This window comes from Melospiza georgiana, chromosome 11 (assembly GCF_028018845.1).
Source record: "Melospiza georgiana isolate bMelGeo1 chromosome 11, bMelGeo1.pri, whole genome shotgun sequence".
NCBI lineage: Eukaryota > Metazoa > Chordata > Aves > Passeriformes > Passerellidae > Melospiza > Melospiza georgiana.
In genome coordinates this window covers 13,044,758-13,072,579 of record NC_080440.1, presented here as the reverse complement: position 1 = coordinate 13,072,579, position 27,822 = coordinate 13,044,758, and the positions used below count along the sequence as shown (strand labels likewise).

General features: G+C 35.9%; 1 protein-coding gene across 12 annotated transcripts in view; it reads right to left on the bottom strand.

The window, feature by feature from the left end:
* ERC2 (ELKS/RAB6-interacting/CAST family member 2) overlaps positions 1-27,822 on the bottom strand; it is a 404,073-nt gene that overhangs the window by 123,242 nt on the left and 253,009 nt on the right. For all 12 annotated transcript variants that reach the window (XR_009115064.1, XR_009115063.1, XR_009115065.1 and 9 more), the window contains one exon: positions 11,340-11,487. Coding sequence is in view for 1 of the 12 variants with exons in the window: in XM_058031993.1 (XP_057887976.1) it covers positions 11,340-11,487 (148 nt within the window). In the remaining 11 variants the exon portion in view is untranslated. The remainder of the gene's footprint in view (positions 1-11,339; positions 11,488-27,822) is intronic.

Here is a 27,822-nt window from a genome sequence, read left to right as displayed (position 1 = left end):
CTGAATCACCATGGTTGTCTGTTTGTCTTTAGATTCAAAGAGGAAGGGCTTTTGAACAAAAGAGTGGAAAAGATGGAGAATTAATAGACAAATAATAAGCCACTTACTATAAACACTGTCATACCCTGCCTCTTTGGGGAAGCTCCTAAAATTTTATTAGTTTATTTTCTTATCAATGAACAGCCTTAAATTTCCTACCTTTCAACTATTCCATAAAGAATGCAAAAGTTAAACAAGATGAGATATGCAATCCTAAAAGTGTCCTTTGTAATGAGGTGTTGGGGATTAGGCATGTCATGGGATAAGAACTGTAAATGAATGATGTCATCTTTCTAATTTGGTGCTGAAATATAAATAAACTACTTCTTATGTTTCTTCCTTTTGCATGCCAGATTGCAGTAAAATGTGCACAAAGAAATGTTAATGCTCTAGTAGCCTTCCTTTGGTGTGCCTCTACTGGCAGCACAATATACGAGAAATATGAAATGAGAATTTCTTTTCCACTCAAGTAACTATCAAACCATCTAAAGTTCATCAAGACTTGTAACTGCCATCAATTTCTTAAAATGATGCAACTTATCTGGCAAAAGAATACTTTAAAAAGCTTTTTGTTTTTATTTGTTAGCTCTTTAACTGATAGCAGATACGATTTTGATGTTCTGTTTGTCTTTGCTTTAGCTAGTCCTAGTGCTATACTTCTACACTGAAAATACCTGTATTTTCCAGGTATGCTTAGCTTTGGCTTAACAAGTACAAACACCTTATGATTTCAAACTTTTAAAAGCAAGATTTTTGAGGAGGACAAGCAGGAGGATTTCTGGAGAAGAACCAAAGTAAAGCTGTCCTGAGGAACAATACAATCCTTTTCACATCCTTCTAAACAAAAATCTGTAACATCACTTCTGTTTTCTCCCTTTCCCAGCTTTTGATATTTAGGAGGCTTTGAAATGCCAACTATATTTTTATTTGAGGAAAGAATTAATTAACCACATTGGAATTTGTTCAGGACCCCAGGGCTTCACACCCCTACACCTACATACAGGCACACAGCAAGGTGTGTACGTGTTGGGACACTGGTTTATCAGTCAGAGGAAAATCCTCCTGGTCTGGGTGCCAGAGCAGCACATCCAGGGACTGCTCCAGGGCTGCCTGAGAGGGGAAACAGCACACAGTGACCTGGCAATGCCATCACTTCCTGCAACACCTTCAGCACGCTTGAAAAGCTCCTATTCAAGGACAGCCAAGACCTTTTCTTACATTTCTTTAGAAAGCACAGAACATCACTCAATACTGATGTTTCTGGATGATCAAGAAATTGAATCTTGAAATATACAATAAATGAAAATTAGTGTGGTGATCACACACGCATTCAAACTGTTCACTATCTAATGTGCACCACTGGTTACACTGCACTATTATCTGAAATAGTTCTATTGCACAGGTCAAACTTGTATTCACATTCTCCTCTCACACCTGAAAATGGGGTTTCAAAAAATTTACATAGCCACAGCTCAGCCAACAGTTCTTTCTGAAAATGTCTAGAGAACAACAGGCCTTCCCACACCTGAGAAGGAATAAGTTTTAATTTGGATTTATACTAGAAAAGAAAAACATGTGAACTTGTAAAATGCAACAATTAATTAACTCTATCTCCTAAAGACCATGCATGGCCTTATTAGTTCCAGCCTAAACAGTGTCCTCAGATTTTTTTTTCTCTTAATTTTACTGACTCCATTCAAAAAATACTGCATCCATTTTGAAATAAAGGAATGATCAAGGAATTAAAAGCAGCTCAGATCTACTTGCACAGGTATATTAACCCTTAGGGCTTGAAACACTTGTCTTTGATCATTCAATATCACTATTTGCTAAGCTGTCAAGGTCATGAATGGTATGTGAAACTGAATTTTTAACCCACTTACCAAAGAATTTATGACCTAGCACTGCAAGAAAACTGACAGATATTTCTGGTCCTCCTAAAAATCTGTTGAGTTTAAGGAAGGATATACCAAAGTGAAATGAAAGTCTTTGATTGACTGGTAACAGACTAAATAGCTTAACAGCAATCTGTAACTGTAAAACTGTAATATTAAAACTGTCTTTTACAAAATATTTTAGCAAGGTGGCAATAGGGAACTATGCTTTCATCTGTCATCTGGATCAAGTTAACAATGAAACTCTCATGAATGAGGTTCAAATGAGGAAAAATAGTAAGATTTGTTGCTCTGGGATATAGGTGTAATACAATTCAATAGCTATTACTTTCCTTTGGATTTTCTTCTCAATCTCTCTTCATTTAATGGAATTTGAAATATTTCCAGAATATTCACTTTCAATAGGATAGGATTTTTCCCTATATGAAAAGGAGGCAGATATAAGGCCTGCAGGCTGTCCTGGAGCTATCCTGGGGTATAAGTCTAAAAGCACAAAATTTAAAATCTAGAGACCCACATTCTAGGTTTGATTCTGCTATGGCCTCTTGTTGTCTTTAATGACACTGAAACTCTTTTTCTTGCAATCCCACTGTTTGAAAATAATTCCACATTTCAATTCCACATTCTAATAATTCCACAAAAAACGCTGAAAACTTCATGAGGCAGGCCTTTAGTTCTATTCTTCATAATTTTTAATAACAGGTGATTTTATTCTCTGAGACAATATTTAAGAAAACAGAAAAGGGCAATGATCTGAGAGAATTGCATTCTCCAGACTACAGAATTCACCAAGTTTATCCAGAGGCTGCACGAAGGAATTATTGGAATGAATCTAGATTTAACAAAAGCAGTGCAACTGCAATTGGTTTTCCTGTATGAATTCAATGCTTCAATCCTGAGTTGCATTAACAGAGGATTAACAAAATGTTTGCTAATTAAGCCAGCTCTGGCCTTATGCTCTCCAAATAAAATCAGTTTTCACATTAGAACAATATTTTTACACATTCTTTGAAAATTGTCATCATCTGAAGACAAGGGAAGAATTTCTTACCATTTCCACTGCTGCACAATTCAGAAATCACAAACTGCCATGGAATACAATTTATATTGGATGTGCTATTTGGCAAGTTACAATTCATTAAATGTTGGACAGCAAACACTGTACTTCCCCTCACACACCCCTGAAGTTCAAGAAATTACACTAGTCACTTACAATCTTTTAAGTGACTATAAAAGTTTACATAAAATCATGACTTTATAGAAATGGTGCATTTTCTTATTAAAAAACCCCAAAATATTACAATAAAGCAATTTACACTACCACAGAGGAAGACAGTCTTGGACAGTAGCTACAAAAGGCATTTGAGAAAGCACCACAGAATCCCATGCTTGTAATAATCCTTATGGTGACTTTTGATAACAAAAAAGTCATCACAAGCTACAAAAAAACCTGAAATGCCATGTAAAGCCTGTATTTCCAGAACTTTATTAAGTTCACTAATCCTTTTTTACTTTGTTTAAAAACCATCTTCAGCAAGTTTTCCTTTATTCCACTCCTGTTGTCTCATCTTACCTAAATATTTTTCTGAAATCAAAAAATAACAAGTTCAAGTTCCAACCTTGGAGTCTCTAAAAATCATCTTCAACCTCACTGTCATTGTTCCACCTGCTTTTAGCAGCTCAAGCCTGTAGAGATACCTGCATCCTGCATAAGTGGTGTGAAAAGAAGCCAAAGAGTCAGATTGATTTGCCATCTAGAAAAATACTTAGGAGAGATTCCTTTGCAATGTTTCAGTTTAAACTTTTGCTATACTTTGGGGCACTGTTTCACTAACTATCCAACTGCAAAAGAAAAGAAAATTCCAAGGCTATTGCTAGAAAGCCAAACCTTGAGACTGCTTCGTTTTTAAGGGCAGCACTTTTCTTGAATCCACACAATGAAATGAGTGAATTTCAACAAATTGTTAAAACACACCCACCAAGTATGGTTCTGACAGAAGGGTCCTTTTTCCACAAGCCAGAGGATCTTTTAACTTGTTATTGCTCTGAAGGATCTTTTGCCAGTACTACAGCTGCATGGAGGAAGTGGACTTAATAGACTTGCAGAAATTGTATTAATTTATGCTAATTATTCATTCCACGTTTAAAAGTGTAATACTAACAACATCATGCTAATTATTTCCAAAATAATTTATATTCTTGTCTTAAATGAGTATAAATATACAATAATATTCAATTCAGGTTTCTTTGTTGCTTGTGCAGGAAGGTTTTAGACACCAAGAAAACTCCAATGAAAAAAAATTATGTTAAGACACTCAGGTTTGCAAGCACTCATCAGTAAGTGAAAGATAACAAAAACACTGCTGTATGTTAACAAACCAGCAACTGCAAATGCTAAATAAGTATGATAATCATAACCTTATGGGTGTTGGAATGCATCACCATGGGGCAGTGTTATGTTTTACTGAGTGCTTTAATTATGCATTTTCTTTTTATAACATCCCTGTAATGTAATCTGTTCTTATATTCTTACTCTTAACTACATTTTAACATGGCTTTGCTGATTTGTTTCCTGCCTCCATTGAAGAACACAAATTTTTCCCTGTTAAAATTCCAAATGGACTAATAAGCATGTTTTTCTTTTCCTGTTATAGTGTATGACTTGTCTTGGAAAGTGTGAGAGACAGGATGCATGCAGGCTCAGAGTGTGCATGATAGCACACTGCAGAAAAGCTTGGCTACTCTGCATTTAACTCTTTTTAGGTTGTACCTCATTAAGGATAAGACTGTTCCATGCAATGTATGGGACACAGTCAAGTTTCCATTGAAAGTATGGATATTTTTTCGATATATGAATATATTATGGATATTCCTAAGAAAGTATGCATATTTTTCTTTTTCACATCTATATTTACTTAACTCACATGATGGCTTTACATTTAAAATTTGAATTAAACTTAGAATTCTTATCATCTGTAACATGTAACCCAGAGCAGTTCATGTTCAGGCCCTGTCTGCCCTCACAGGACAGAAAATAGGGTATTGACTATTTTCCAAATTTTCATTAAATCCAGTATGCCACCCAGGGAAAATACAAAACCAATTGCTGGACAAATTAATACTCTGACTTCTCTGCAGCAGTGCAAAGCAACTTCTATGTAAATCTTTTCAGAGACATAGGTCTGGTACTTTAGCGTTGAACCTAAGCATAGAAGCTTTACAGACACTTCAGTCCTTTTATAATTAGAGCACTATTTAACTGGTACGAACAACCATTACACCTGCTGCTTTGCAAGATGACAAAATGTGACTGACTTACCCTGAAAGAAGCTAAAGCTCAGAGTAAGCCTCCCTCTTCACAAGCTGAAGGACAACAGCCTCCCAAACACCAGCTGGGATATTGGACACTTGGCAGACAGAGACAGGCAGCACTTCCAAGTGCCAAGCAGACACTTATCTAAACTACTGAGGCCAAATTTCAACTTTTCTGACACTTGTGATTAAACAAAGCTATGCTGAATAGAACATGGACTGTCTGACTTTTTTTGGGCATTTAGAATTCGTGGTTTTGAAGTCTTTTAAAGCTCTGAGAACTAAAAGTATGGCTGGAAGCGCAGGAAATATCTTGTAATAATACAGCATACTCAGTAATGTATAGGCTCAAGTCATGCTAAAGGTATTTGTCTGAGTCCTACTACTAACCTGGGTAATTACATAGAAGTATGTAAGAACATAGACACAAAGAAGTGGGTTAAAAAGCATAATTAAAGCTCTGAAACTGAAGCTGCCTGAGGATATCTCAGGCCAGGGCCTACTAAAAACAGACAAGCAACGGAAGAAGGAAGGTTCCCTTTTTTCCTTTTTACAACAGGAAATAACTCATTAAAAAGATACTTCCCCATAATAATTATTTAAAACCAGACATGAATCAGAAACTTCAGCAGCTAAATAAGACCTTAGAAACTGCAAATCTCTGGTTAGTAGCACTGGTCATTTTTCACCATCTTTAATGTCTGATTAGTGAGTTTCAGCTTTAATTTTTACAATTTAAATACAAGCCCAGGTCTCCCATTTGTATCATATAGAAAATATACCTTAAGTTGAAATTACTACATTGATTCCATTGTATGCAACAAAAATTGCTAAATAAAATATTCATTTCAATATATTGGTTATATATTTCAGTATGGACTGAAATGGTGATAGCAACACACCACTGTCTTAATATGCTTAATAGAGACACCTTACAGATAGCTAATTTCTTTTTGATGCTGGACTGTAAGAATTACCAGTTTTATCCCCAATTACAGCATCAGAAATATCTGACACCCAGTTTTTACAGTTTTTTACTTTTTTGCTAATAGCTGGCTACTTAGCACTGCATTTGAGATCAAGCGTTAAACTATATTTAGTCTTATTGTCATGGGGTACATTGCAGTAGAACGTAAGGATTTGTTTAAAACATGTCAGATGGAGAAAATCCTTTTGGCTTGGGAGTTCAGAGTGTTATAATGGAGACATTCACTATTCTTGTTTGATGTACTTAATAACCATTTTCACCAAGCAGGCCAGATCCAGAATTACAAAAGTTCCAGTGTTAATATATATATTATTTTATATCTGCATTACCTACTTTTTCCATTTAAGATTTTCAATCTCAGTGAAGTTAAAGCATTTGTCTGAACAAAGTTGTAGGATAAGTTCAAGACCAGATTATCACCAGTGAAAAAAGATGTAGGTTGTGACACAGATCCTTCAAGAATCAAAAAACTCTGAATAGAGAACAAACAGAAACAGATTTTAAAGCAGGAAAGGGCTCATGTACCAAGCCTGTGGTGCTTTCAGAAGCTGACTGCTAAGGGCAAGAGAAGCCACTCTCATTGAAAAGGTTTGTGTAAAAATACCATGCAAAAGACTGGATTCCTAAGAGCAGAAGGAGGAAAAAGTGATACCATATCCAGCTATGACCCAAGTCTATCAAATTTTATAACATAAATTGTCAAGTCTTGCTGAGAATATGTGAAAAGTGTTATGAGAGCGCTGCCAACATATTCAGTATTTTTTCAACTGTTTTTCAGGGAAAGGCTTTTAGCTCCACTCACACATTGCCTTGCCTACCCTGTGCCCCTGCTGTGTAAAGCTGCAGGGAAAAGTGACACTCTGCACTTCCACCCCCACAGGAATCCACTGGGCAAAACTGAGATTCAATCCATTTGCAATGACTGTCATGACACAGATTAAAAAATCAGGTTAAAAATTAGCAGAATAAACCCCAATGTAAAGACATGCTGAAATATTACTTCAGATATTTCTAATTAATAGAAGAGTAAACTAAAAAGGTTTTCAGGACAGTAAGGCCAATGAATGCTTTGTATTGACATAAATGGAATGTGAATAGCCACATGTAAAATCAGAGAGTAAAAGCCATTTTACTACATTTTCTGAGAACTTTTAAGGAAAAAGTAATCAGGCTGATTATGAAGTTATTAGGACATCTATTCTTACCTGTTCAAAATAAACAAAGAACCTGTGTACCATAAGTGCAGCAAAAATAAAATTATAACTTAAGGGTCTCAGACTTCTCTTTTGTTCACAATTAGGTGCTCAAAGCTTGAACAAGACCAATATTATGACTAATGGTAAACAGCATAAACTGAAGAGGTAAAAAGGCAGCAGAATGATCAATTATGTCTGCAGTACCCATGTGAATGGCTTCTTAACATGGATTCCACTCACTGTGCAATGATGCTGCACAATTCAACTGCACAATAAATGTCTGTCTGAAGCAGATCTGTGTAAACAACAGCAGCAATACAATAACAACAACAGCAATAACAACAACAACAAGAAAATTATGTGGTCCTATAATACACACACCTGTGAAACTCAAGGCAATCAGAATGATTTAAATTAGTATAGCATCAGAAACTGAAGCAACAGTGATTAGGAACCAACCCTAGAGCTGCTGCTGCTCACAAGTGCTGCAGATAACCATCTCTCTAATGACACTGTGAAAAAACAGTGTGTGACTTTTCTGCTCCCATGCTTGTTACACATACAGAGAGCTCAAATAAAATTAACTAATTAATTCAAAGTGCTGCAGAAAAATGTTTTGGGCTGCCAGAATAATCACAATCACAACTTCTAGAAATATCCTTTTTCTGATACAGTAAAATAAACCCTTTCAATATCATAAAACACACAGTGAAATAAAGTTGAATTTATTTATCAGTGAAAATGCAATTTGGGGTATTTTGTTGTTCTTGAATGCTTGATGTCACCACCATAATATCAGAGTAGCAAGGTTTCTAAAGTATTTTAGAACAGTATATGTAATGCAAGATGCTGCCTACGATTCCACTTTACTCATTTGCTGCTGAAAGAGATTTTTTAAATATTTACAAGGTAATTAGTAAGAAATAATTCTGTGTATTGCATGCAAGAGAAAATATTGCTAGCTGTTAGTTTGCTGAGGAAGTGTGATTACACACATTTTTTAAATTCCTTGATGGCTTCTCACCCTTTTTGCTGCATTAGCAATATGTTGATGTGATGAAATATAGAGCAGTGAACTAAAAAACTCTGCCAAACACCAGCTTTGCCTCTGGCCAGAGTATTCTGTACACCTGCAGCCCTGAAAGCACTGGAAAGGTTTCTAATTTCACATTTTGAGAAGAAAAATAAAATGCTCTCAAGGAGTAAGAAGACCTTGCATTTTGGCCAAGTGCACTTACACTTTTGGCACTATATCCTACAAGTGAAAAGAGACAACTGGGACATTTTGTCTCAGTATCCAAGTTCAGGATGAATCAGTAACATAGTGTCTTCTGCTCTTCCCAAAATCTCTTGAGAAGTTCTAAAAATTGACTTTGTAGCTAATTATTTCATGAAGGATTGCATCACTGTACAAATTTATCTAAAAATACCTTCTCAGAATTCTCCAAAGGAATCTTGGCCAGGGTGATTATGCACATTATGTAAGCACTCAGCCAAGCCCACATGGTAATTTTATTTAATACTGTATTACTGAAAGGTTTTTTTAAAGCCTACTACAAAGTTCTACAGCTCTCAAAATATAGCATTTGGTGTATGAATCAAAGCAATTCCAGTGGTTTTGTTTTGCTGGGAGTGTATTACTATGCTTCCCAATTATTTAAGCAGTAAACAATAAATATTTAACTGACAGATTGCAACTGCTAAATTGTATTTAAATCATTGCAATTAAATGTTTGTTTCTTGTGATAAAATGTGTTTGCAACACAGAGGTAAGAATTATTACAACTAATTTTACAGCTGAATACACTGTGATACAAATAATTTTTCTAGGTTATCTAGGTTTTGACATAAAAACAATTCTCTTCTTCCAGCTTAAAAATAACAGAACTTTTACTTAAACTCACACAGTGACAACCCATAAAAAGATGGCTCAACTCATTCATATAAATAACATTTTAATCTTTAAAATATGACATGCCTATCTGTAGCTTTATTAAAATAAATCATAAATATTCTCATTTCCTGACAAAGGCAGAATATTTCATTTCTCTAAGATGCCTCATTTTATTTTGCAGTGTGAAAAATTGTGACAAATTATTTTAAAATCAATGTCTTAATAGGGGTTTACAATGTATTTGACATTCACAAAGGCCTAAAAATATGGATATATATATATATAAATCTGAGAGGAACACAGATTTATTTTTTTTTATCATGGACCAGCATGTTATTTTGCCTCTCAAAGCAAAAATTCCTCTTACAATATAGAAAAAGGATGAATGTAATACTTTATGTTAATGTTTAGCATTATCTAGTGATTCATCTTTTAATATCTGTAAATATTTCTCCTTTGATGATCCCATTAGGATAGAGAAGTTGGGCTTTTCTGAGTTCTCTCTTTCAGCAGTGTAGCAGCTGCAGAAATGGAGGATGGGACCAATAAGAGCAGAAGAAAACAAGCAATGCTGCAGCTGAACATTCACTGAGGTTCTTGAGAATCAGGAACAGCTCGAGAGGGAGCATCTCTCAAGGAAAGAGAGGAACTGAATCACACAGGGGAATCTGCCCCTGGCCAGCACAGCCAGAGCAGCCTTCGTGCTGGATGCACATGAGAAACCTCTGGGGTAGACAGTGGCTCTCCCCAGAGGGATTAAAGAAGTATGAGTGAAGTCTACAAGCTCTATTATCTGATAATTCTTAAGTGTAATAAAGGGGTGACCTAGTTAAACCACATTCCTGTTCCTGGTGACTCTTTTTTTGTGGTGTCTGAGATAACAGGGAGATTATTTTGGCATCAATTTAATCTAGTTAAATAGCTTTACTGAAGATCTTTATCGCTATAAATAATGGAGGTATTTGAAGTATTTGGTTACAATTCTAACTGAAGTTCTCCAACACAATGCTTCTCTAGCAATCCTCTTCCTTCTCTCTGTCTGAAGAAACCCATCAATGTTTTGAACACTTTCCAGCAATAGCTTAAAGGTACAACACCAAAACAAAACAAGCACAACAACAAAACAGTTGCTCAGTTCTCTGATGAACATTTTCTAAATACCCATGATATTTAAAGGTATCATGGAACATGGCAAAGGGGTGTATTCATTTACTCTTCAGTAACCTAAGATGAAGGTAAAAAAGGGAGATGTCTAAAAAAAATAAGCACCCTCTCTTTTCCAAAGAAAACCAAAACAAAAATCCCTAAAATTATTTGGAACTCAACATCATCTGCTCTGGTGCAGCACAGTGGGATGAAGTGATAAAAAGCATGAAGCATATCTCCCTATTTATCATATAGATTTTGATGAAAAGTATCCTGAGCAGCTGATTGACCTGGTGACAATTGCATCATTGCCAGAATGTATGTGATAATATCTGTTTCTAGAGGGGTTTTTAACTAAGTGGTTTTATTTAAACCTCAAATTATTTATAGTGTTGAAGACACAGTGATTTTTACCCATTTGAGAATTCATTTCAAGGATAATCACAATTTCTAGATACCCTCTCAGAAAGCCTGAAGCCTTCTGAAAACACAATTATTTTACAACAGATAAGCAAATAAGTGAACAAGAGTAGGTTAAAAAGAGTCCAGAGAATGGACAGATCTTGCTTTTTGCAAAGAGCATCTGCTGTCCTCTTTCACAGAATTAAGAAGGCTGGGAACTATATGAAGAGAGAAAACAAAATGTATTGGCTGCATATAATGTGAGCCAAGTAAATGTGCAGCTAATTCTTAACAACTCCAGAGAAGCAATAAACACTTAAATGGAACACATCCTACCTTGTGTAACTGCTGACACGGGTAAGACCTGGCTTGAACCCTTCCAAAAGGACATCAGCATAAAACAGTACAAACGGAAATAGTGCCAGTTTTCTGTTTCCATGAAAGTATGAAAAGTAAAGTCTCCCCACCTGCTGTTTTAACTGATGTACTAATCTGTCCTTCTCTCGTTTTAGAGCCATTACTTCATCTTGAGTCTTCTTTTTCTTTGAAGCAGACAGCTCAAGCAAGGCAATATTTGCATCTTTTTCACTAATTGCAGCAAGCAAAGCTTCCTGTCTGATAAAATAAATAAAATTAAAATTGTTAAATTCTCATTTAAAACAGATATATACTGCTATACCACACTATGTGAGATGTTTCTTTCAATCACTAGGAGAATAATCACCTACCTTCTGAACACTTTAAATAGCAAACACTGTCAGGTCTAACCAAATAATGAAATAAACTAATTAGCCAAAAATTTCTCTTTATAGACTTTTCATTATTTGTTTTATCAAGCATTTATCTCAGTCTATTTTACTACAATATGATATCTAACAATAGTTCTGTGCAATGTCTTGCTTTTTTCAATCTTTGATTTTTTTTTTTAATTCACTTTCCTGAATTCTAGAATACCTTACACAAATCTCTTTTGACTTATGCAGATCATAGAGATTAAATAATAGAAAGCAGATAAAACCAATTTTTATATTATCCTGTTAACTTGGTACCTTAGGGTTCTCAGTGCAGGAATCTCTGGATATCTTCCTCATATTTACTTACACGTTTTCCTATGTATTTTGTGGTAGATAGGGACAGGCGTTGGGAAGATTACGTGCTCTAACGGAGATGCAGGACCCCCTGTTCCCCTAAGATAAGGAACCACCCTAGAAAGTAGCCCCCTAACAGCAGGGCCAGTAATTTTCCATTCCACACCCCTGGTAACTTTCCACTCCTTACTAACCATAGATAGTAGAGACAGAGCTCCTGTGACGTAGAAGACCCCCTTAGACTATAAAACCCCAAGAGAAGAGTTAATAAATGCCTTTTGACCATCCACCACATTGGTGTTTGCGTGCTCATTGGCCCGAGCGACCCTGGAGAGTTTGGGTCTCCGTGCTGCTCCTCAAAACCAGGTCGCCTTGCCTTATACCAGAAGGCAACAGTATTTATTATTATTTGCTGTGTCAACACAAAATATATTTCTAAAAGTAAAATACTAGGTTTTTTGATCTGATTGTTCATGAGAGATCATTTCCTTTGTGTTCTTGAACCGCCAGTTTTAGAGAGCAAACAATCTTACAGCACTCAAACACGGGATGACAGAGACACTCACAGGGGTACATCACAAATAGTTTGTCAGGAGGTAAGACAAAGGCAATTTTTTACAGCATGCAGTTGAAAGCACAGATCTTGCAGTGTCTTATACCCTAAAATGCTCATGCTCTGGCAAGGCCATAATCTGTCCCTTGATTTCATAAATAAAAGAAATATATTCACCTTCTGCAATGTACTCGGTGACAGACTATGACTTATCAGCCAAGAAAGAGCACATAATACACCTAATAGCTTTTAGAAAAGAATATGTTATGGCCTGTGCCTTTTCCCAGAACTATATAAGATCAATCATTAAAAAATAAACAGGGATAAATGAATCATAAATTAACCTTAGGCTCCAAGTGCTAATAAATGTAAGAATACGGCTCGTGAACTTCATACAGTCAAGGTGAGCTAAAAGTTTGGAATTCTCACAGTCCTTTGCTTGCCAGCAAAAATGTCAAGAAAGTTATTTCACTTTTATTTCAAAGTTCCTAATGTATTAATATAAATATTTATAGGACAATATTTCTGATGGAGTCAAAGAAAAACAACCCATTTATTTTAGGCGAAGTTATGCGACATGGATCAATTTTAGATAAACAGTTGCATTTTATTCATACACTTTAATAGTCTCATTTATTATTCTGTCTTGTTCATTCAAATCTCAGTTAAATGATGTTTAAAAGAAAATTCTGTAGGACTCCAACAGTCTTAATTTAAATTATAGTTATGAATTATTTTAAATAATCAATATTACACAAAAAATATATATCAGAGTGCTGCATATCCATAATGTTAATTTGAAATGAAATATAGGTACATTGTTTTTCTACAAACCTCATAATAATGCATAAAAATTGTTGTGTAGTGATTTGTAGAAGGCTCTCAGTTTGTTTATGTGTTGTGCTCAAATACCTATTCCACAACATTTTCATTAAAATATTAGATTTTTAATGTATCAAAATACAAAGAAAAAGTGATTTGCTACTCTATTCGTTTCCTCTGAACTTGCAGAAAGCAAGGAATTTATCATAAAATCATGGAATGGTTTGGGTTGGGAAGGGCCTTAAAGCCCATCCAGTGCCACCCCGGCCACGGCAGGGACACCTTCCACTGTCACAGGGCGCCCCAAGCCCCAAAGGCCAACCTGGCCTTGGACACTGCCAGGGGCAGCCACAGCTGTTCTGAGCACCCTGCGCCAGGGCCTCGACTACCCCACAGATGTCAGGCATGATAACACAAGTTCCCTGGCAGAAATAAAGGTATCCTGTGATTTTAAAGCCAAAGAAAAGGAAACGGCATATTGCACATAGGCAGGGAATACGTTCCTCCAAATTAAATAAGGTTCACTCTTCTGCATTTTTCTGAGAGCATGCTGTCATAAAATTACAGCAAAAAGTCAGTTAGAAGTGTAACAATGTTCCATTTATAATATCTCAAGTTAAACATTAATACTACATCACAAACCTACCTATTTTCATTTTGAATGTGTTAAAGAAACCTACATCTCAGAATTTCCAAGGTTTCAGAATTCTTAAACTTGTGTTCTTAAGTTGTGTAGGTTAACTCCATGCCAGCCAACCCCAATATAATGTCTGCTCTCTAACAGCAAATTCCACAGTAAATACTTGTCACCCATGAGGTTTTTAATGATATATAGTTATTTAACACATATTACAGCTGTAAAAAGCCAAAAATTGAATAAAAGGATTAAAGGTTGAAAAGGACATGAAGGTATACTGAAATTTTACTTCTCTGAAGTTTAGATCATGTCACTGCCTCTAAATCGGCAGTAAAAACACAAACCTGACTGGTGAGGAAGAAGAGTCAGAACTACTGAATTATTTGGTATCATTTCAACATCTGATAATAGGATTCAGTCACATCCATATTTTTTGTACTGCCAGCCTAAATATGATCTTGTGATCTTAACTGCTCAGCTCTGCAATATTCTCCACTCCACTTTAAAGTAACAGATGAGGTGAAACCTTTCATGGGAGAGGAGAGCCAGTCAACATGCTTTGAAAAATCTGCACTCTGGATTCTGCAGGCCCAAACCCACAAAATTTTGCAGACCCTAGCATGTATTTTCTCAGCTGATGGGGATTTTCCTATCTGGGGAAAATGCCTGGGAAAATATGTAACCAAACACTTTATTCCAGGAAATAACGACTCATATCAAGCACTTCCAGGAAATGATGGTTCAGAGTCATGTGAAATAGCTGCTGTCAAATGACACCACAAGTGGTCCACTGAGACACTCCAAGATTTGAATCAAACCCACAGCACATATACATATATGTTTAAACTTCCCTCCCCTAAAATTATTGCCAACATATTTTTTAAATCTTTGTAGTTAATTTGAGTGGAGCTGGGAGAAGACGAGTGCGCGACACGAGGGTGGGGATTTCTGGGGAAGTGCTTCCCCAGCCACATGGAATGATGAACATATCAAATGCAAACTCACACTGCCAGCACTCTTGCAGCCTCTGAAATCATTACTATTATACCCAAATGTGTGCCAGCCCCTGTTGAGAAGCTGCAAAGCCTCAGCTATCAGAGACAAGGTGTTTCAGCTCGGGCACGGTGCCACACAAAGTGCTGATGGCTCGCAGACTGGGGCTGGCTCACACAGCCTGCCCAGGGTGGGCACAGCACCTGTCTGCACTGACACATTCCTGCATGTGGCAGCAGATTTTCCATGTTTATTATCATGGAAAACTTCAACAGCAATAGCCTCAAATATAAGTGGCATTTAACCAGGCATCTAGGTTAACAAGAGGTTGGCACAGCTGGTCTATTCTACCAAATGATAGGTCGGTTGCTTTAATTCCTGTTAATTAACTAGTTTTAGTGCTAAAATTTTTGAAAATCAGGATCTGATTTGGCACCAAGAGCAACATACAGTCTGATACACTCTCAGCTAACATGCCTAAGAGTGTAAGCATAATTTATAATTCCTAATTATCTACTGTGTCAGGAAAAAAAATGACTATCCAAATACAGTTCTACAAAGATATTATCACTATTTGCAGCCAAAATGTCTCCTCATTGTTTAATAAATTATAGCAATAAAATACATTTTAAAATAATTTATTGGAGCAGTGGATTAAATGACATTCTTTAACAGTAATATTTATAAAGAGTAATCCCTTTTGTTATTAGTAGTTTTTCCTCTCTTTTTTTGGCAAACTAATCTGTTATACAAATAACAGGGTAGTATTTTTAACACCAAAAAAAAAAAAACAAAAAAAAAAAACACAGTCTAACTTTTCACAGTAAAAGTAAGTAAAGCTTCAAATTAAAAAAGATATATTAAACCTTACAGCAAATGCTCCACATTGGTAATTATTCTGTCCATTTTTCTTTCACCTGCATAAATTAATTCCTAGGATTCCCAACTTATATCTTCCACTACAATATGCTGATTATTGCAAGGAGAGGAATGAAAACTTTTCCCTGGAAAAGCAAAAGTTATGAAATGAAATTTCTCCTCCCCTGGCAAAGGCTGACTGCAACAACCCACAGCAACCTCAGGCCAAGTCTCCTTAACACAGAGCCAGTGAATGCGAGAGTCTCTCAATAAGCACTCTCCCAGCTGGGGGATCTGGGCTGACAGTCCAAGTGCTTCCACCAAGGGGTACCAAGGAAATCTGCACAAAAATCTGATTATACTTAATGTCACTTCATATACAATACAAACAGAACACATGAAAGAAACACTACCACTCTGATGGCCAGGAATTTACACAAGTTGTGTTCTATCCAAAATTCCAGTTTGTACAATGTTTCCATTAACTAATGAATGATGGACTAGAAAATCTATTTGTTATATTTCAATGAGGCTTCAGAATGGGTGGATTTTCACGTGCCATGAAGACAGGAATAAAATTGGTCTTTACAAACCAAAGATGCTGTCTAGAAGAGTAAGGAGAAACTCCATATTGGTGATCTGTTGTGAATACGGCAAGTATCATATCAAGAAGTAAAACCAAAAATAGACTGCAAGGCAGAAGTGAGTCTTTTCATCTACAGAAAAGCTCTTAGCTGAAATACTGAATCCAGTACTCCCTGAAAAATGTGGGAAAAGGCAGAAAAATTACTGATGAGAAAACACCAGGAAAAACTACAATAAATAGTCTTTGAGTGACAATATGGTAATGAGAACCTAAAAGGCTATGTCAAATTGAAATAGAACTACTTTTTTCTATATTCATGGCACAAAGAACAAGAAGCAATGTCCATAAATTGCAGAAGAAAGCAGCAATTTTTTTCCTCCTAATATCTAGCCAAGGTGTAATGATAACGGTCATTCCTCAGTGACAGACAAATACAAAGAGTCCTTTCCTTGGAGTAATGATCAATTATTAGTCTGAAAATAGAGATAGCTTTTAAACAAACAGAAAGTATAAAATAATATAAATCTTTTAGTAAAGTCACTGGAAGTAGTGTCAAAGAAAAATCTGGATTTCAAAAAATTACCTTACTGAGGATTAGAGAAAAGCAGGTGATAGCAAAGTAACCCAATTATAAATGTTACGTAACACCTGAAAAATGCAATCTTGGGGATCTCTAGCAATACATGCAGAGTTTGCATTTGGGAAAGCATCTGTCCTGGAGTGAAAAAATTACTTAATATGAAAAGGAAGTCTTAGCATACTGGAAGGGAAGATAAGATAATGCAAGAAGAAATAAATCCATGAAAGTCTCTGTTGAATGCCAAACTGAAAAAGTATATTGTATACAGTATTTTATCAAACTTCAGCCTAAACAAATGTCAAATGGAATAATTTTTTTAACAAATATGGGCAACAACTGAGAAAAAAGGGTTGCTCACTAGCATATATTTAGTCAAGATTAACTAAGGATAAAAAAATGTACTAAGAACAGATTTAATAACCCTAAACTGTCATTCAGCTAGTAGGAGGTATTCAAGATACAGCTAATAAAACACAAAAAAATGGTTCTAACCACCCACAAAAAAATCTCAGTAGTATAAAACACTGAAGGATGACCACTAAGATAAATGCTTTCTTTTGAGAGCTGCCTTGCAGTTAACCTTCTTAAAGAGTCTCCCAGAAACCTCTAATCATAATACATTGCATTGCCACTTATCACAGTCAATTTAGAAGTGAGCTCTGTAAACACTCCTGCCTTACTCCCCACCTCTGTTAGTCTAAGAATAATTTTTTGAGCTTTAATAAAAGAACCCCTGACAACTTTTTGGGAGGTGGGGTGAGTTCTTAGAAACAGTCCAATTGTAACCTAGCAGAATTCCAAGATTAAGATTTATAGAAACAAGACCTTCTAATGAGAACTTTTACTGCCTTTACTACTTAAGCCGTTCTCCACAAAATACAGAAATGCAATTTAAAAAGCCACTATTAAAGCTAAATCAAGTCAGAAATGTTTGAACTAATGATATACAGTACAATACTCAGCCAGCTTCTTACATGCTAATCATACTGAACACAAAAAACCCCCAGTTCAATCAAGTTTTTCACTTTAATTATTGTTTTCTTTCCCTTGTGACCCCCGGTATTCAACCTTAAGTTCAGTAGGAGGTGACTAGAGATAGACGGTGATGAGAGATCCTGTTTGAAACAGCTTCTCTCTGTCACTCCCAAAGCAAATAAATGGTTTGTTAAAACATGCTGTTAATCCATTATGGATGTGCATGCATCTTAGAAAATAAACTCCAGAATATTATTGGTATTTTAAAGCTTTTTCTGACAGAAAATTTATCACTCCAGTTGCTTGACAAAAGAACATTTATGGATTACTCCTTTTAAATGAACAATTATCTTGCACTGTATTCAAAGAACAAACCCCTTTGAAATACTTTCAGAAGACAAAGAGAGCATGAAATTGCATTTTGGGTTGTCCTGGCTCCCTTAACAGCAAACACAGACAACTATTGATGCTCCACAGCCCAAACACACCAAGAAAGGGCTGCTCCATTAAATGTGGGACAGAAAAAGGGGGACCTGCTCTTACACAGCCTCTCCACACTCCAACCCATCCAAACATTTTTCCTCACATGAGCTGAGTATCAAATCTTGAATTTTCCATCTGATCAAGTCTTCTGCTGGAAGCAGGTGTGAGCATTAAGTATCAGTGCTTACACTATGTGAGATGGACAATAAAGAGCCTCTATATTACACCTGTATTCAATTTATATTAGATGCAGATTAAGCTAAAATCAGGAAGAAAATGGAAGATTGATCTATTCCTAATATGAAATTTCAGAGTAAAAGGAAAGAAGCAAAAGAGAGGACCTGATTCTGAATAACCTCCAGGAGTTTCTTGACAAAGCAGCTTCCTTATCCATCTGTCCTCCTCCATTCTACCTCCCCAGAGCCACAGTTCATTACTCCTATAATCATACCTCTCCTTACATCTCCCACATTGCTTTTACATTGGTAATTTCAAATTATTATCGCTTTTCTCGTCCTTAATGACAACTTGAAATGTGCATATAGGTCCTTTGTTAAGGAAACAAAACTAATCCAGATTTTAAAAGGCAAAGAAGGAACTTCTTGCCAATATTTCAGGACTAGTTTTCAAATTGGGCACTCAACTGCCCTTTGAATTCTTGGAACTTTTTCAAGCCCTATAACATTGTACTCCTGATGTCTTGATATCTTATATTTATTAATGACGGATAAGTAAAACAGGTGGGCTAAAAAAGACATTGTGAAAGCAATTATATCAGATCATGCTTCCATAACCACTGCATTACCAATTCATTCAAACAGGCAGCAGAGCTCAAACAGGAGTAGATACAACAACCTTCAGATTGCGTGAGAAATACCGAGGAAAAAAATAATTCACAGTCCTGCAAAACATAACAGAAGAAATTAGATGACAATTATTCCTGAGTTCTGCAGCTTTTTACTGGAACTGACTCCTGTTGCTCATTTGGCTTTGTTTGGTTCTCCACAGGAATGGCACCAACACTTGGATGAAATCCCTCTGCCTGCTCTGTGCCACAGCCCAAAGCAACGCAGAAATGGGGATTGCAGGGAAGAGCAATGGGATCTGAGCACATGGGATTGTGTTACAGCACAACATGGCACTGCACAGGGTCCACCTAAGTTAAACAGGAAAACAAAGCTACAGGTAATCTGTCATTGTCAGCCCCCTCATCCTTCAACAGCGCTTTTTTTTGTTTATAGAAGACAAAGATAAAAGCGCTTTGGAGGAGGAATGGTTTGATCTTTAGAATATAGTTCTTGGTAATATTTTTGAACTGCCAAATAAAGCTTTAAGCAGGGAAAAATGTTACTAGTAAGAGCTATTATGGTTTTAATGAATTTGCAGAGAATTCAAAATATTTGAGTCAAAGACTTATAAAACTGAGATGCAGAAATGTGATATTAAGATAAAAAACAAACTTTAACTTTTGTTAATTGTAATCTGTCCTTAATACTGAGTTGAAAACACATTCCAAATAACCATTTGTTACAAAGTAGGTGGTTATATTAAAGAATCAGTGGGGCTTTTTTCAGCTTTTAGTAAATGCTGATCAAGAAAATTATCCATACAAACAAAAATTACACAAAACTCAATTTCCTTCCTTTCCACTGGAAATTAAACAAAAATATTAATTTGGTTTTAAAAGAAGTCTTCCTTCTTAAGGTCTTCCTTCTAATTTTCACAATTCTACAAGGAACTGCCCTTTGAACAACAAACATAAAACTCACAAAATTCAATGTAGATCACATTGAACTTAAAAATATGTCACAAAGTGGCTCCATTTTGAAACAAAATATATAAATCAGTATGAATATATTAGAACTCATGCCTTGAGCTTTACAGTGCATTAGAAGGCAATTTTGATAAATAAAACTGCCTGGGCACCTAGAGAATTACTGGAATTCACTCTCTTGAGTCTGGGAAGTCAGAAAAATCATTACCTTTCCTAACATGATGACATTCATCACTTATTTCTGCAAGTATGTGTTAAAAGTTACAAAGCTTAATTTGACTGATACAGGAAATTCTACCAATTGTTACAACACAACTTTTTTTATTTTGTAAAATTATGTTTCTGTTAAACTTGCCTGGTTGATAAGGTATTACTAGGCACAGAAGAAGCTTTAACATATAATTTCTGACAATTTAATTATATCTAGAACTACTGGAACAAGCCACAGAAAACAAAATAATTATTGGAGCTAATATTAAAAGAAAAGTAAACTGGATAAAGAAGATAAGTTATTTTTATTTCTTCTCTAACTAGCACGCCACAATTTCTTTAGGCAGAATGTCTAAAGACCTAATTGCCTAAAAATGTTGTATCAGAGAATATTTATTCAAACCCTGTCCCATTAACTTTATCTCAGTGGAAAAAAACCGCAAATTTATTTTTTAATAAAATACTGCATACCCAAAATACAGCATATGAAATGAATAACTATAAAATATAAAAGTATTAGTAAAGACAATGAAAGCCTGGAGTAGGAACAAGAGATTTTATTTATAAGGAGAGAGGAAATTAGGCAGCAGCACACAAATATTTCTCTAATTAGTATCTTAAAAGATTGAGAATGAAAGAGATAGGATACCACATGATGTTATTTAATTATCTGGCTTCCCTGCTAATGGAGCTGTTCACAAGCATTGCCAGAAGCATGAAGACCTCACATGATTCAACTTTGCATAAAGAAGTTTCCTCATTGATCTCCTTTGGTGGGTTAACTGTTTGAAAATCTGTTTCTGACTAAGGAGACATTTTAGAAAATGCATATGTAGAGTCTTGGAGCTCTAAAATAACCCACCCTGGCTCACAGTGAAGACACTTGGTGCTTTCTCAAGGCAGACTAAAGAGGTATAAACCATGTCTGATCAGGTTTAGAGCCACAGGATGGATGTTGGAATGGCATTAAGGAGTCAGCACAGCAGAAATAACAGAACTGAGATATCTTAATATAGTTCCATAATGAATTGTAGAATGTTTAGTCTTCATAAACAACTTCTTACCAAACTAACACATCAAGTCCCTATTGATTTCAATAACATTTCTACAGGCTTAAGCAAAACTTCTTAAACTGGAGGACTTTTATTCTGAGAAAAATGCTTTGCTTTTGTGCTAAGATCAAGTTGGTTCAAATTCTACTACAAAAATGGATAATAAAATCACAAAATCCAATCCATAAACTACACTGGTTACTGAAAATCAGTACTACATGATACTTTTGAAATCATTAAAATCAGTGAACTAGAATTAAAAAACTATATGGCTCTTACTGTTCATTGGGTAGATCAATCAAACTGGTGTTTCTTTCTTGTCAGTATTTTATCTATCATCTCTCTCCATTGTTAGAACACTTCCTTCTCAAGCTATCAGCCAGGTCTGTGTCAGAAACTGACTGGTCTAGTTGGGGTATTCTCATTACATGTTAAAATAACCTAGGTCAATCTTCCTGGGAGAAGAGGGTATTGAGACTTTACCAGAAGCAGGTACCAAACACAGGTCAAATAGCAAAATCAGGTTTCCCCAGGGATAGTCCTACAAGATCTGTTTGCAAGAACATTTGAATTAATAAAAAATGTTGAATTTCTACAGTGGCTATGGTACAAAAATCTATAAATTCCTTCCAAAATGTAAGACATGGACTGTCCATCTAACAAAAATCAATAATGTTGTTGGAAAAAAAACCAAATTCAGCAATTGAAAAAAAAAAAAAAAGAAAACAAAAATCCCTCTTTAGAATCAAATAGAGGACATGTTCTAGAGGCTCTGCATGTCCATGATTGATTTTTTTTTTAAACTATGTACAAAGTTGCACTTACTGCAACCATGGATAAGCTCTAGAATCCATGACCAAAAAAAAAAATTTCTGAGCAGGATTTTGAACATTACCTGAATCAACAGCACATCTGGAAAGAATTGTGGCAGAATCAGCCCAAGAAGCAGTTGCTATGGAAAATGCTGGCTGAAATTGCTATCCGGGTGGCCTTGTGACTCACACAAATAATGTGATCCATTTTCAGATGAGCTGTCACTAGAAGGAGGAATGCTAATAGAAGTGCCATTGCTATGAGAAATAAAACAGCAGCTGTTAATTTCTGCAATGAGGCCAGATTCATTACAGGTGGGAGGAAATAATGGCACCTCAGCTGCTCAAAGAAGCCAGAAGTAACCAAATCAAAGTCTAGATACAATTGTAGGTGTAGGATTTTTTTTCCCGCTGCACAAAAGGGACCTCCTTAGTCGCTACAACTCAACCCTGCAGGAACCTCTGCTGCTGAATGTGCACTCCAGTACAACAGAAATGCACATACTCAGAACACAAAATGATGTGAAACATTCTAGACATTACTTTAAAGCATATGAGAACCATGCTAGCTGGCTCCAACAATTCTTCCCCAAATAAGAAAGTAGCAAAAAAACTTGCCAAAAAGACACTGAAAGAGAGAATGCAGCATTATCCTTTCTGGACTAAAAAAACCAAAAACCAAAAATTCACACCAGGATTGAGCACAAATAAATTTTATCTACGTCTGCCTTATTTTTTTCCAAAAAAAAAAGAGGAAGGCATGCAGGTTTTTATTGTATTCATTACAAAACCCTGTGATTTAACAACAGAAAACAAAATTCTAGTTAACAAAGAACTGAGGTATTTTTAAAATGTAGGAAACACTATGTAAAATAAAAATATTTAAAACTACATTCAAGTATTAAAAACTTGGCAAAGACATAGTTGGTTTGTTTCTTCTATCCATTTTAAAGCTACCTTTTCAACACTGCCCATGGTGCTACAGTTGACTTCAGCTTATCCTTAAGGCAGAGATTGGTAATATATAGAGTACAAAGGAACAAAGTATGCTTCTCCCCAAATTACTTCCATGCTTCTAAACACTAGTGGAAGTTACTCTGTAATGAACAATTACTAACAGCTACAATTGTTTGGGAGGAACAGAGTCCATATGATGTTTATAAAGGCTGACATATTCAGTTCACATTCACAGGAAGCAGAGTAGCTTGAAGCAAGAGAGCTGAGCAAGGAACTCATCACATCAGTGCTGACTACCTAAGTGAAAAGCAAATCAGCAAAGTGTATGGGAACACAGCTTCACATGTGTTGACAATACCTCCAAATGTGTGTTCTAAGAAAACACTGTTTCAGACACTCGTGTAATAAAAAAATTATTTTTATTTCTCTGTAATCACTACAGTGAATAAGACTCATGCAGAATATAATAAAAGGAGGAACTGCTAATAAGTATTTCCTCAGTAGTTATTTTTTCAACAGGTAGAATAACTCTTACTGGTTATAATCAAATCCTGGGGTTAGCCAGTGAAATTTTGAAGGATCTGGAATACTAAATAGAGATTAATTTTTTAGTTCTTTCCATTTGCCTGTAAGCAATGTCCCTAGTTGCCAACCCTTTGCATCTGAGAACCTCTCAAGGAGTAATGTCCCACTGAGTGATCCAGCTTGCACCCCGCCCTGTCATTATCTGGTAACTAAACCAGCAGTCGTAACCCAGTAAAATGAATAAATCAGAGCACAAACAAAATTTGCTGAAAACAATACCCAAAGTTTAAGAATATATTATAAAAGGATCAATTCTTGAAGTGAGAGATGGACATAACTCCAACTCGTTTCCAGAAACACCTTAAATTCTTCCAAGGACACGAGCATATGTTTTGATTGTGGAGAGAGGCCTTAGTTTTTCAAGAAACAGAACAGAGACTCAGGAAAAATTGGCAAGTCCACGAAGAAATGATTACTAACAATGACTACTGCCCCTCACTGGCAATTTGCTAAAGATGTTGATAAAATTTGCTAGTTAAAAAGCTGTGGCATTCATTTTCTTAAGACTGATCTAATACAAATCACCTTAAATTAATATATTCCATAATATATAAACCTCAGCTGCTGCAGGAGAGGAGAGAAGCTACCAAAAGAAAAAATAGCATTTCTCAACATTTAAAGACTCACAGATCAATTTTCAATTGTCACCTACAAGGTGATGTACTGTTCTTTAATCTACAATTACAAACCCACTAATTTGAAATTATTTCATAATGTACATAGCAAAATATGTGTCTACATATGCTTAAAAAAACCTTAAAAAAACTGTGACTTCAGACTAATTGATTGAAGGAAAATGAAGTTATTGAAAAATATTCAATATATCCCACAGATCCTTTTTGCACAGAAACTGAAGTGGTGAGAAATCCACAAAGGGCCATAAAACTCTTGGACTGAATTCATTGTTTTTTATTCCAATCAGGTAAGACCACAGTTCAGGAAATCTTAATCAAAAAAATATTTTAAGTGAATCTCATTAGTCATAGGCTGTGTCAGTGTCCAGCACAGTGTCACTGCTTCCAGGTGGTGTGTGATTATATCCCAATAATGAACAAAACCATCTCTCAGGAGCCAGACCAGCTCACCTGAGCAGAATGTCCACACTGAAACAGAACAGGAGAGCTTGCTGGCAGGTTTTAGAGCAACAGGTAATACTCAAACACACTCACACATGAGAAACACAAGTCCTTTGATCCTTGCTTGATCTATCAGCAGCCCATGGACCTGTGAAAAGGCTCTCCTGCACCTTCATGAGCCTTAACCACAGTAATGCACAAGCTACTCTAGTACTGCAGAACTTGAGGTAAGGATTAAATTTCATGTTGCTCCTGCCAGGAATCCCCAGAAAAAATTATCAGAATGTGTCTTCTGAGTATAATAAAATAGAGATATTGAGAATTCCAGGCATGAGTTTTTTTCCTATTCAATACAGACAAGCAAGAGTATAGCTTACTAAACCACAGCAACCCTCCAGAGTAAAAACATCCAGCTGCTAGATTTGGTCCAAGTCTAATTCTGAAAAGGGACCCCAAGGACTCTAGTCCTCATAAGGTCACCATGTGGTATCAATTGGCCTAAAGTGCCTTTCCAAGCACCTTTTTTTGTCAAAGTTTCCTGGTTCCCCGTGCTCCATGCAGCCTGCACAGCTGGGGCACATTATTCTTCAGCTCATCCAGACTGGGGGCCTGGTTTTAACAAGGTCACAGGATCAGAGGGCACAGCAACTCTCTCCTATCTCATATATTCTAGAGTTTCCTTCCTGTGGAAGTTAAATGTAAAGGTGAGTTGAAGGGATTACTTGCAGATCTCATCCTGCCATCCTTCAGAGAATCCCCATTCACAGATTTTCAGCACTGTCCATCAACAAGAGATGCTCTTGCAGGAGTGCAAAGCTCTGTCTTAAGAAAACATGTATGTCCAGGTGCCAAGGAAAAGACCACATGTGTCCAATTCATGCCAGCTCTGGCTTTGTCCTTCCCTCGCAGACTCTCCACAGAAGGTGCACCTCATGTGAAACTGGGAATTAGCAGTGTGTCCACCAACAGATCCTCTCCTGCCAAGAGGTTCTCACTCTGGTCAGCTAAAATGAAAAATACAGCCAGCCTGTGGAGGACATCTGAGTGCATAAAGCCCAGGGACTGCTGTTGTATTTTGGCAGTACAACAGCAGAGGTGCCAGGGTCAGAGCTTAAGTGTGAATCAAAGCAGTCCTAAGTCAAGCAGCTGCTTCAGATTAGCATCACCATGGGCATTATGTTATTTCAGAGTCCTTCCCTGATTTCTTTTGCATGGCAGGATGACATGGGCCTAAATGATACACTTTAATAACCAGAACATCTCTATTATATTCATCAGGAAAAAGTGAATCCTATATTTAAAGGAAGAAATCCTTAGCTGTCCCAGCTACTAATGACATTTGTTTTAAAATGAAATGCATTACACATATAACAAATAGATATTTTCAGTGAAACTCTCAGTAATTTTACTTTCCAAATACCATTTCCATTGTACACCCACTAGCAAATGTTTACACACCATATCTCAATCCAGAAAAACAACAGAGATTACAAAGAATTTCTCAAACACGACTGCCACTCTCTCCCAGTGTAGATTTGGCCAAACTTTCTGTACAAACTTGGCGTTATTCAATTTTATTTCTTTTTAATTTTTAAAAAGTTTTGAATCTGAGAAAGATTAAGTAGTAATATTTATAGGCATTTATAAAATATGCAAATCCACATAAGGAAACAAAATTTAAAATGAGTGTGAAGGCTATGATGACAATTATATTGAAAGAGCTAATTACAGCCCAAACCAAGGACTTCTGTAAGCTGCAAATTTACAGTTCCTTGGAAATGATGAGACTCACAACTGCAGTAGTGAAAATATTGCTTCTGTAAACTCCAAGCTCAAGTATAAAGTATATATGTAATCTTCAACTCCCTAAACACTCCAATTTGGCCACTAAAGATGCTGTTTTACATTTCCAAACATTTTCCCCTGTCACTACTTTTTATACTTCAGTTCTCAGGTTGTAAGTATTTGTTACTTGCAAAGCAACTCCTTTTGAACGCAGAATCATGGGAGGCATTTGTTACTAACTGCTAATGCAGCCTGCCAAACAAAAACTCCCTGCTGGTGACATGACCACCTAGTGACCTCTAAAAATGTTTTAACAATGTGAAAAATATCTCCCTCTTGTAGGAAACAGCAATTTTTTAAATTAAATGTACATTGAATGTTCGCTTACATACAGATAAATGGTATTCAGAGTCACCTTCTCTGTTTCCAATTTCAATCTTTTGAAACCCAGCCCAAACCTAAATAAATAAACGTTGATACTAAGAGGAAACTAAGAGCTCAAGAGCCTTGTGATTTCACAAACAGCTTTTTTCCATTTTCTAAAATCTAAACTTCGAGCCAGACATAGAACAGGTAATGAAAAGAAACAAGTTTGGCAGCTCCTATGTGGGTCTAAGCTGAAAATATGTCAGGCAAAAATAAGTGGCTATAATTTGGCAGATTTAAAGTCTTTAAAAGTTTGCAGCTTGCTGAACTGATTTTTTTTAGTATGTAAAATTTGCAAATTGAAACACTATAACTGTGTTGAAAAGTGACTGTTACATAATGCCACCATAATCAAGCTTTTAAACATCACTTTACCACTACCTATTCCTCACACAATAGCATCACAAAGAGAAAAACAAATTAGGATATCTACTAATATGATAATGAACACCTAATGCTTAAATATGCTATATATATTATTAATATCCATTGAGGGTGTTTTTTTCAAGTCACCAGGACACTGACAGCTTTCAAGGAAGTACTTTTTAGATAATTATCTCTCATTCATGCACTTCTTTCTTTTTTAGAAGACACTGGATTAAAAAATACTGCTACTTGATGGGCTTGTTTAAAAAATATAGGTTTCTGGAATATTAACCTGTAATTGCCTCAGATCATTTATGAAGAACAAATTTGCC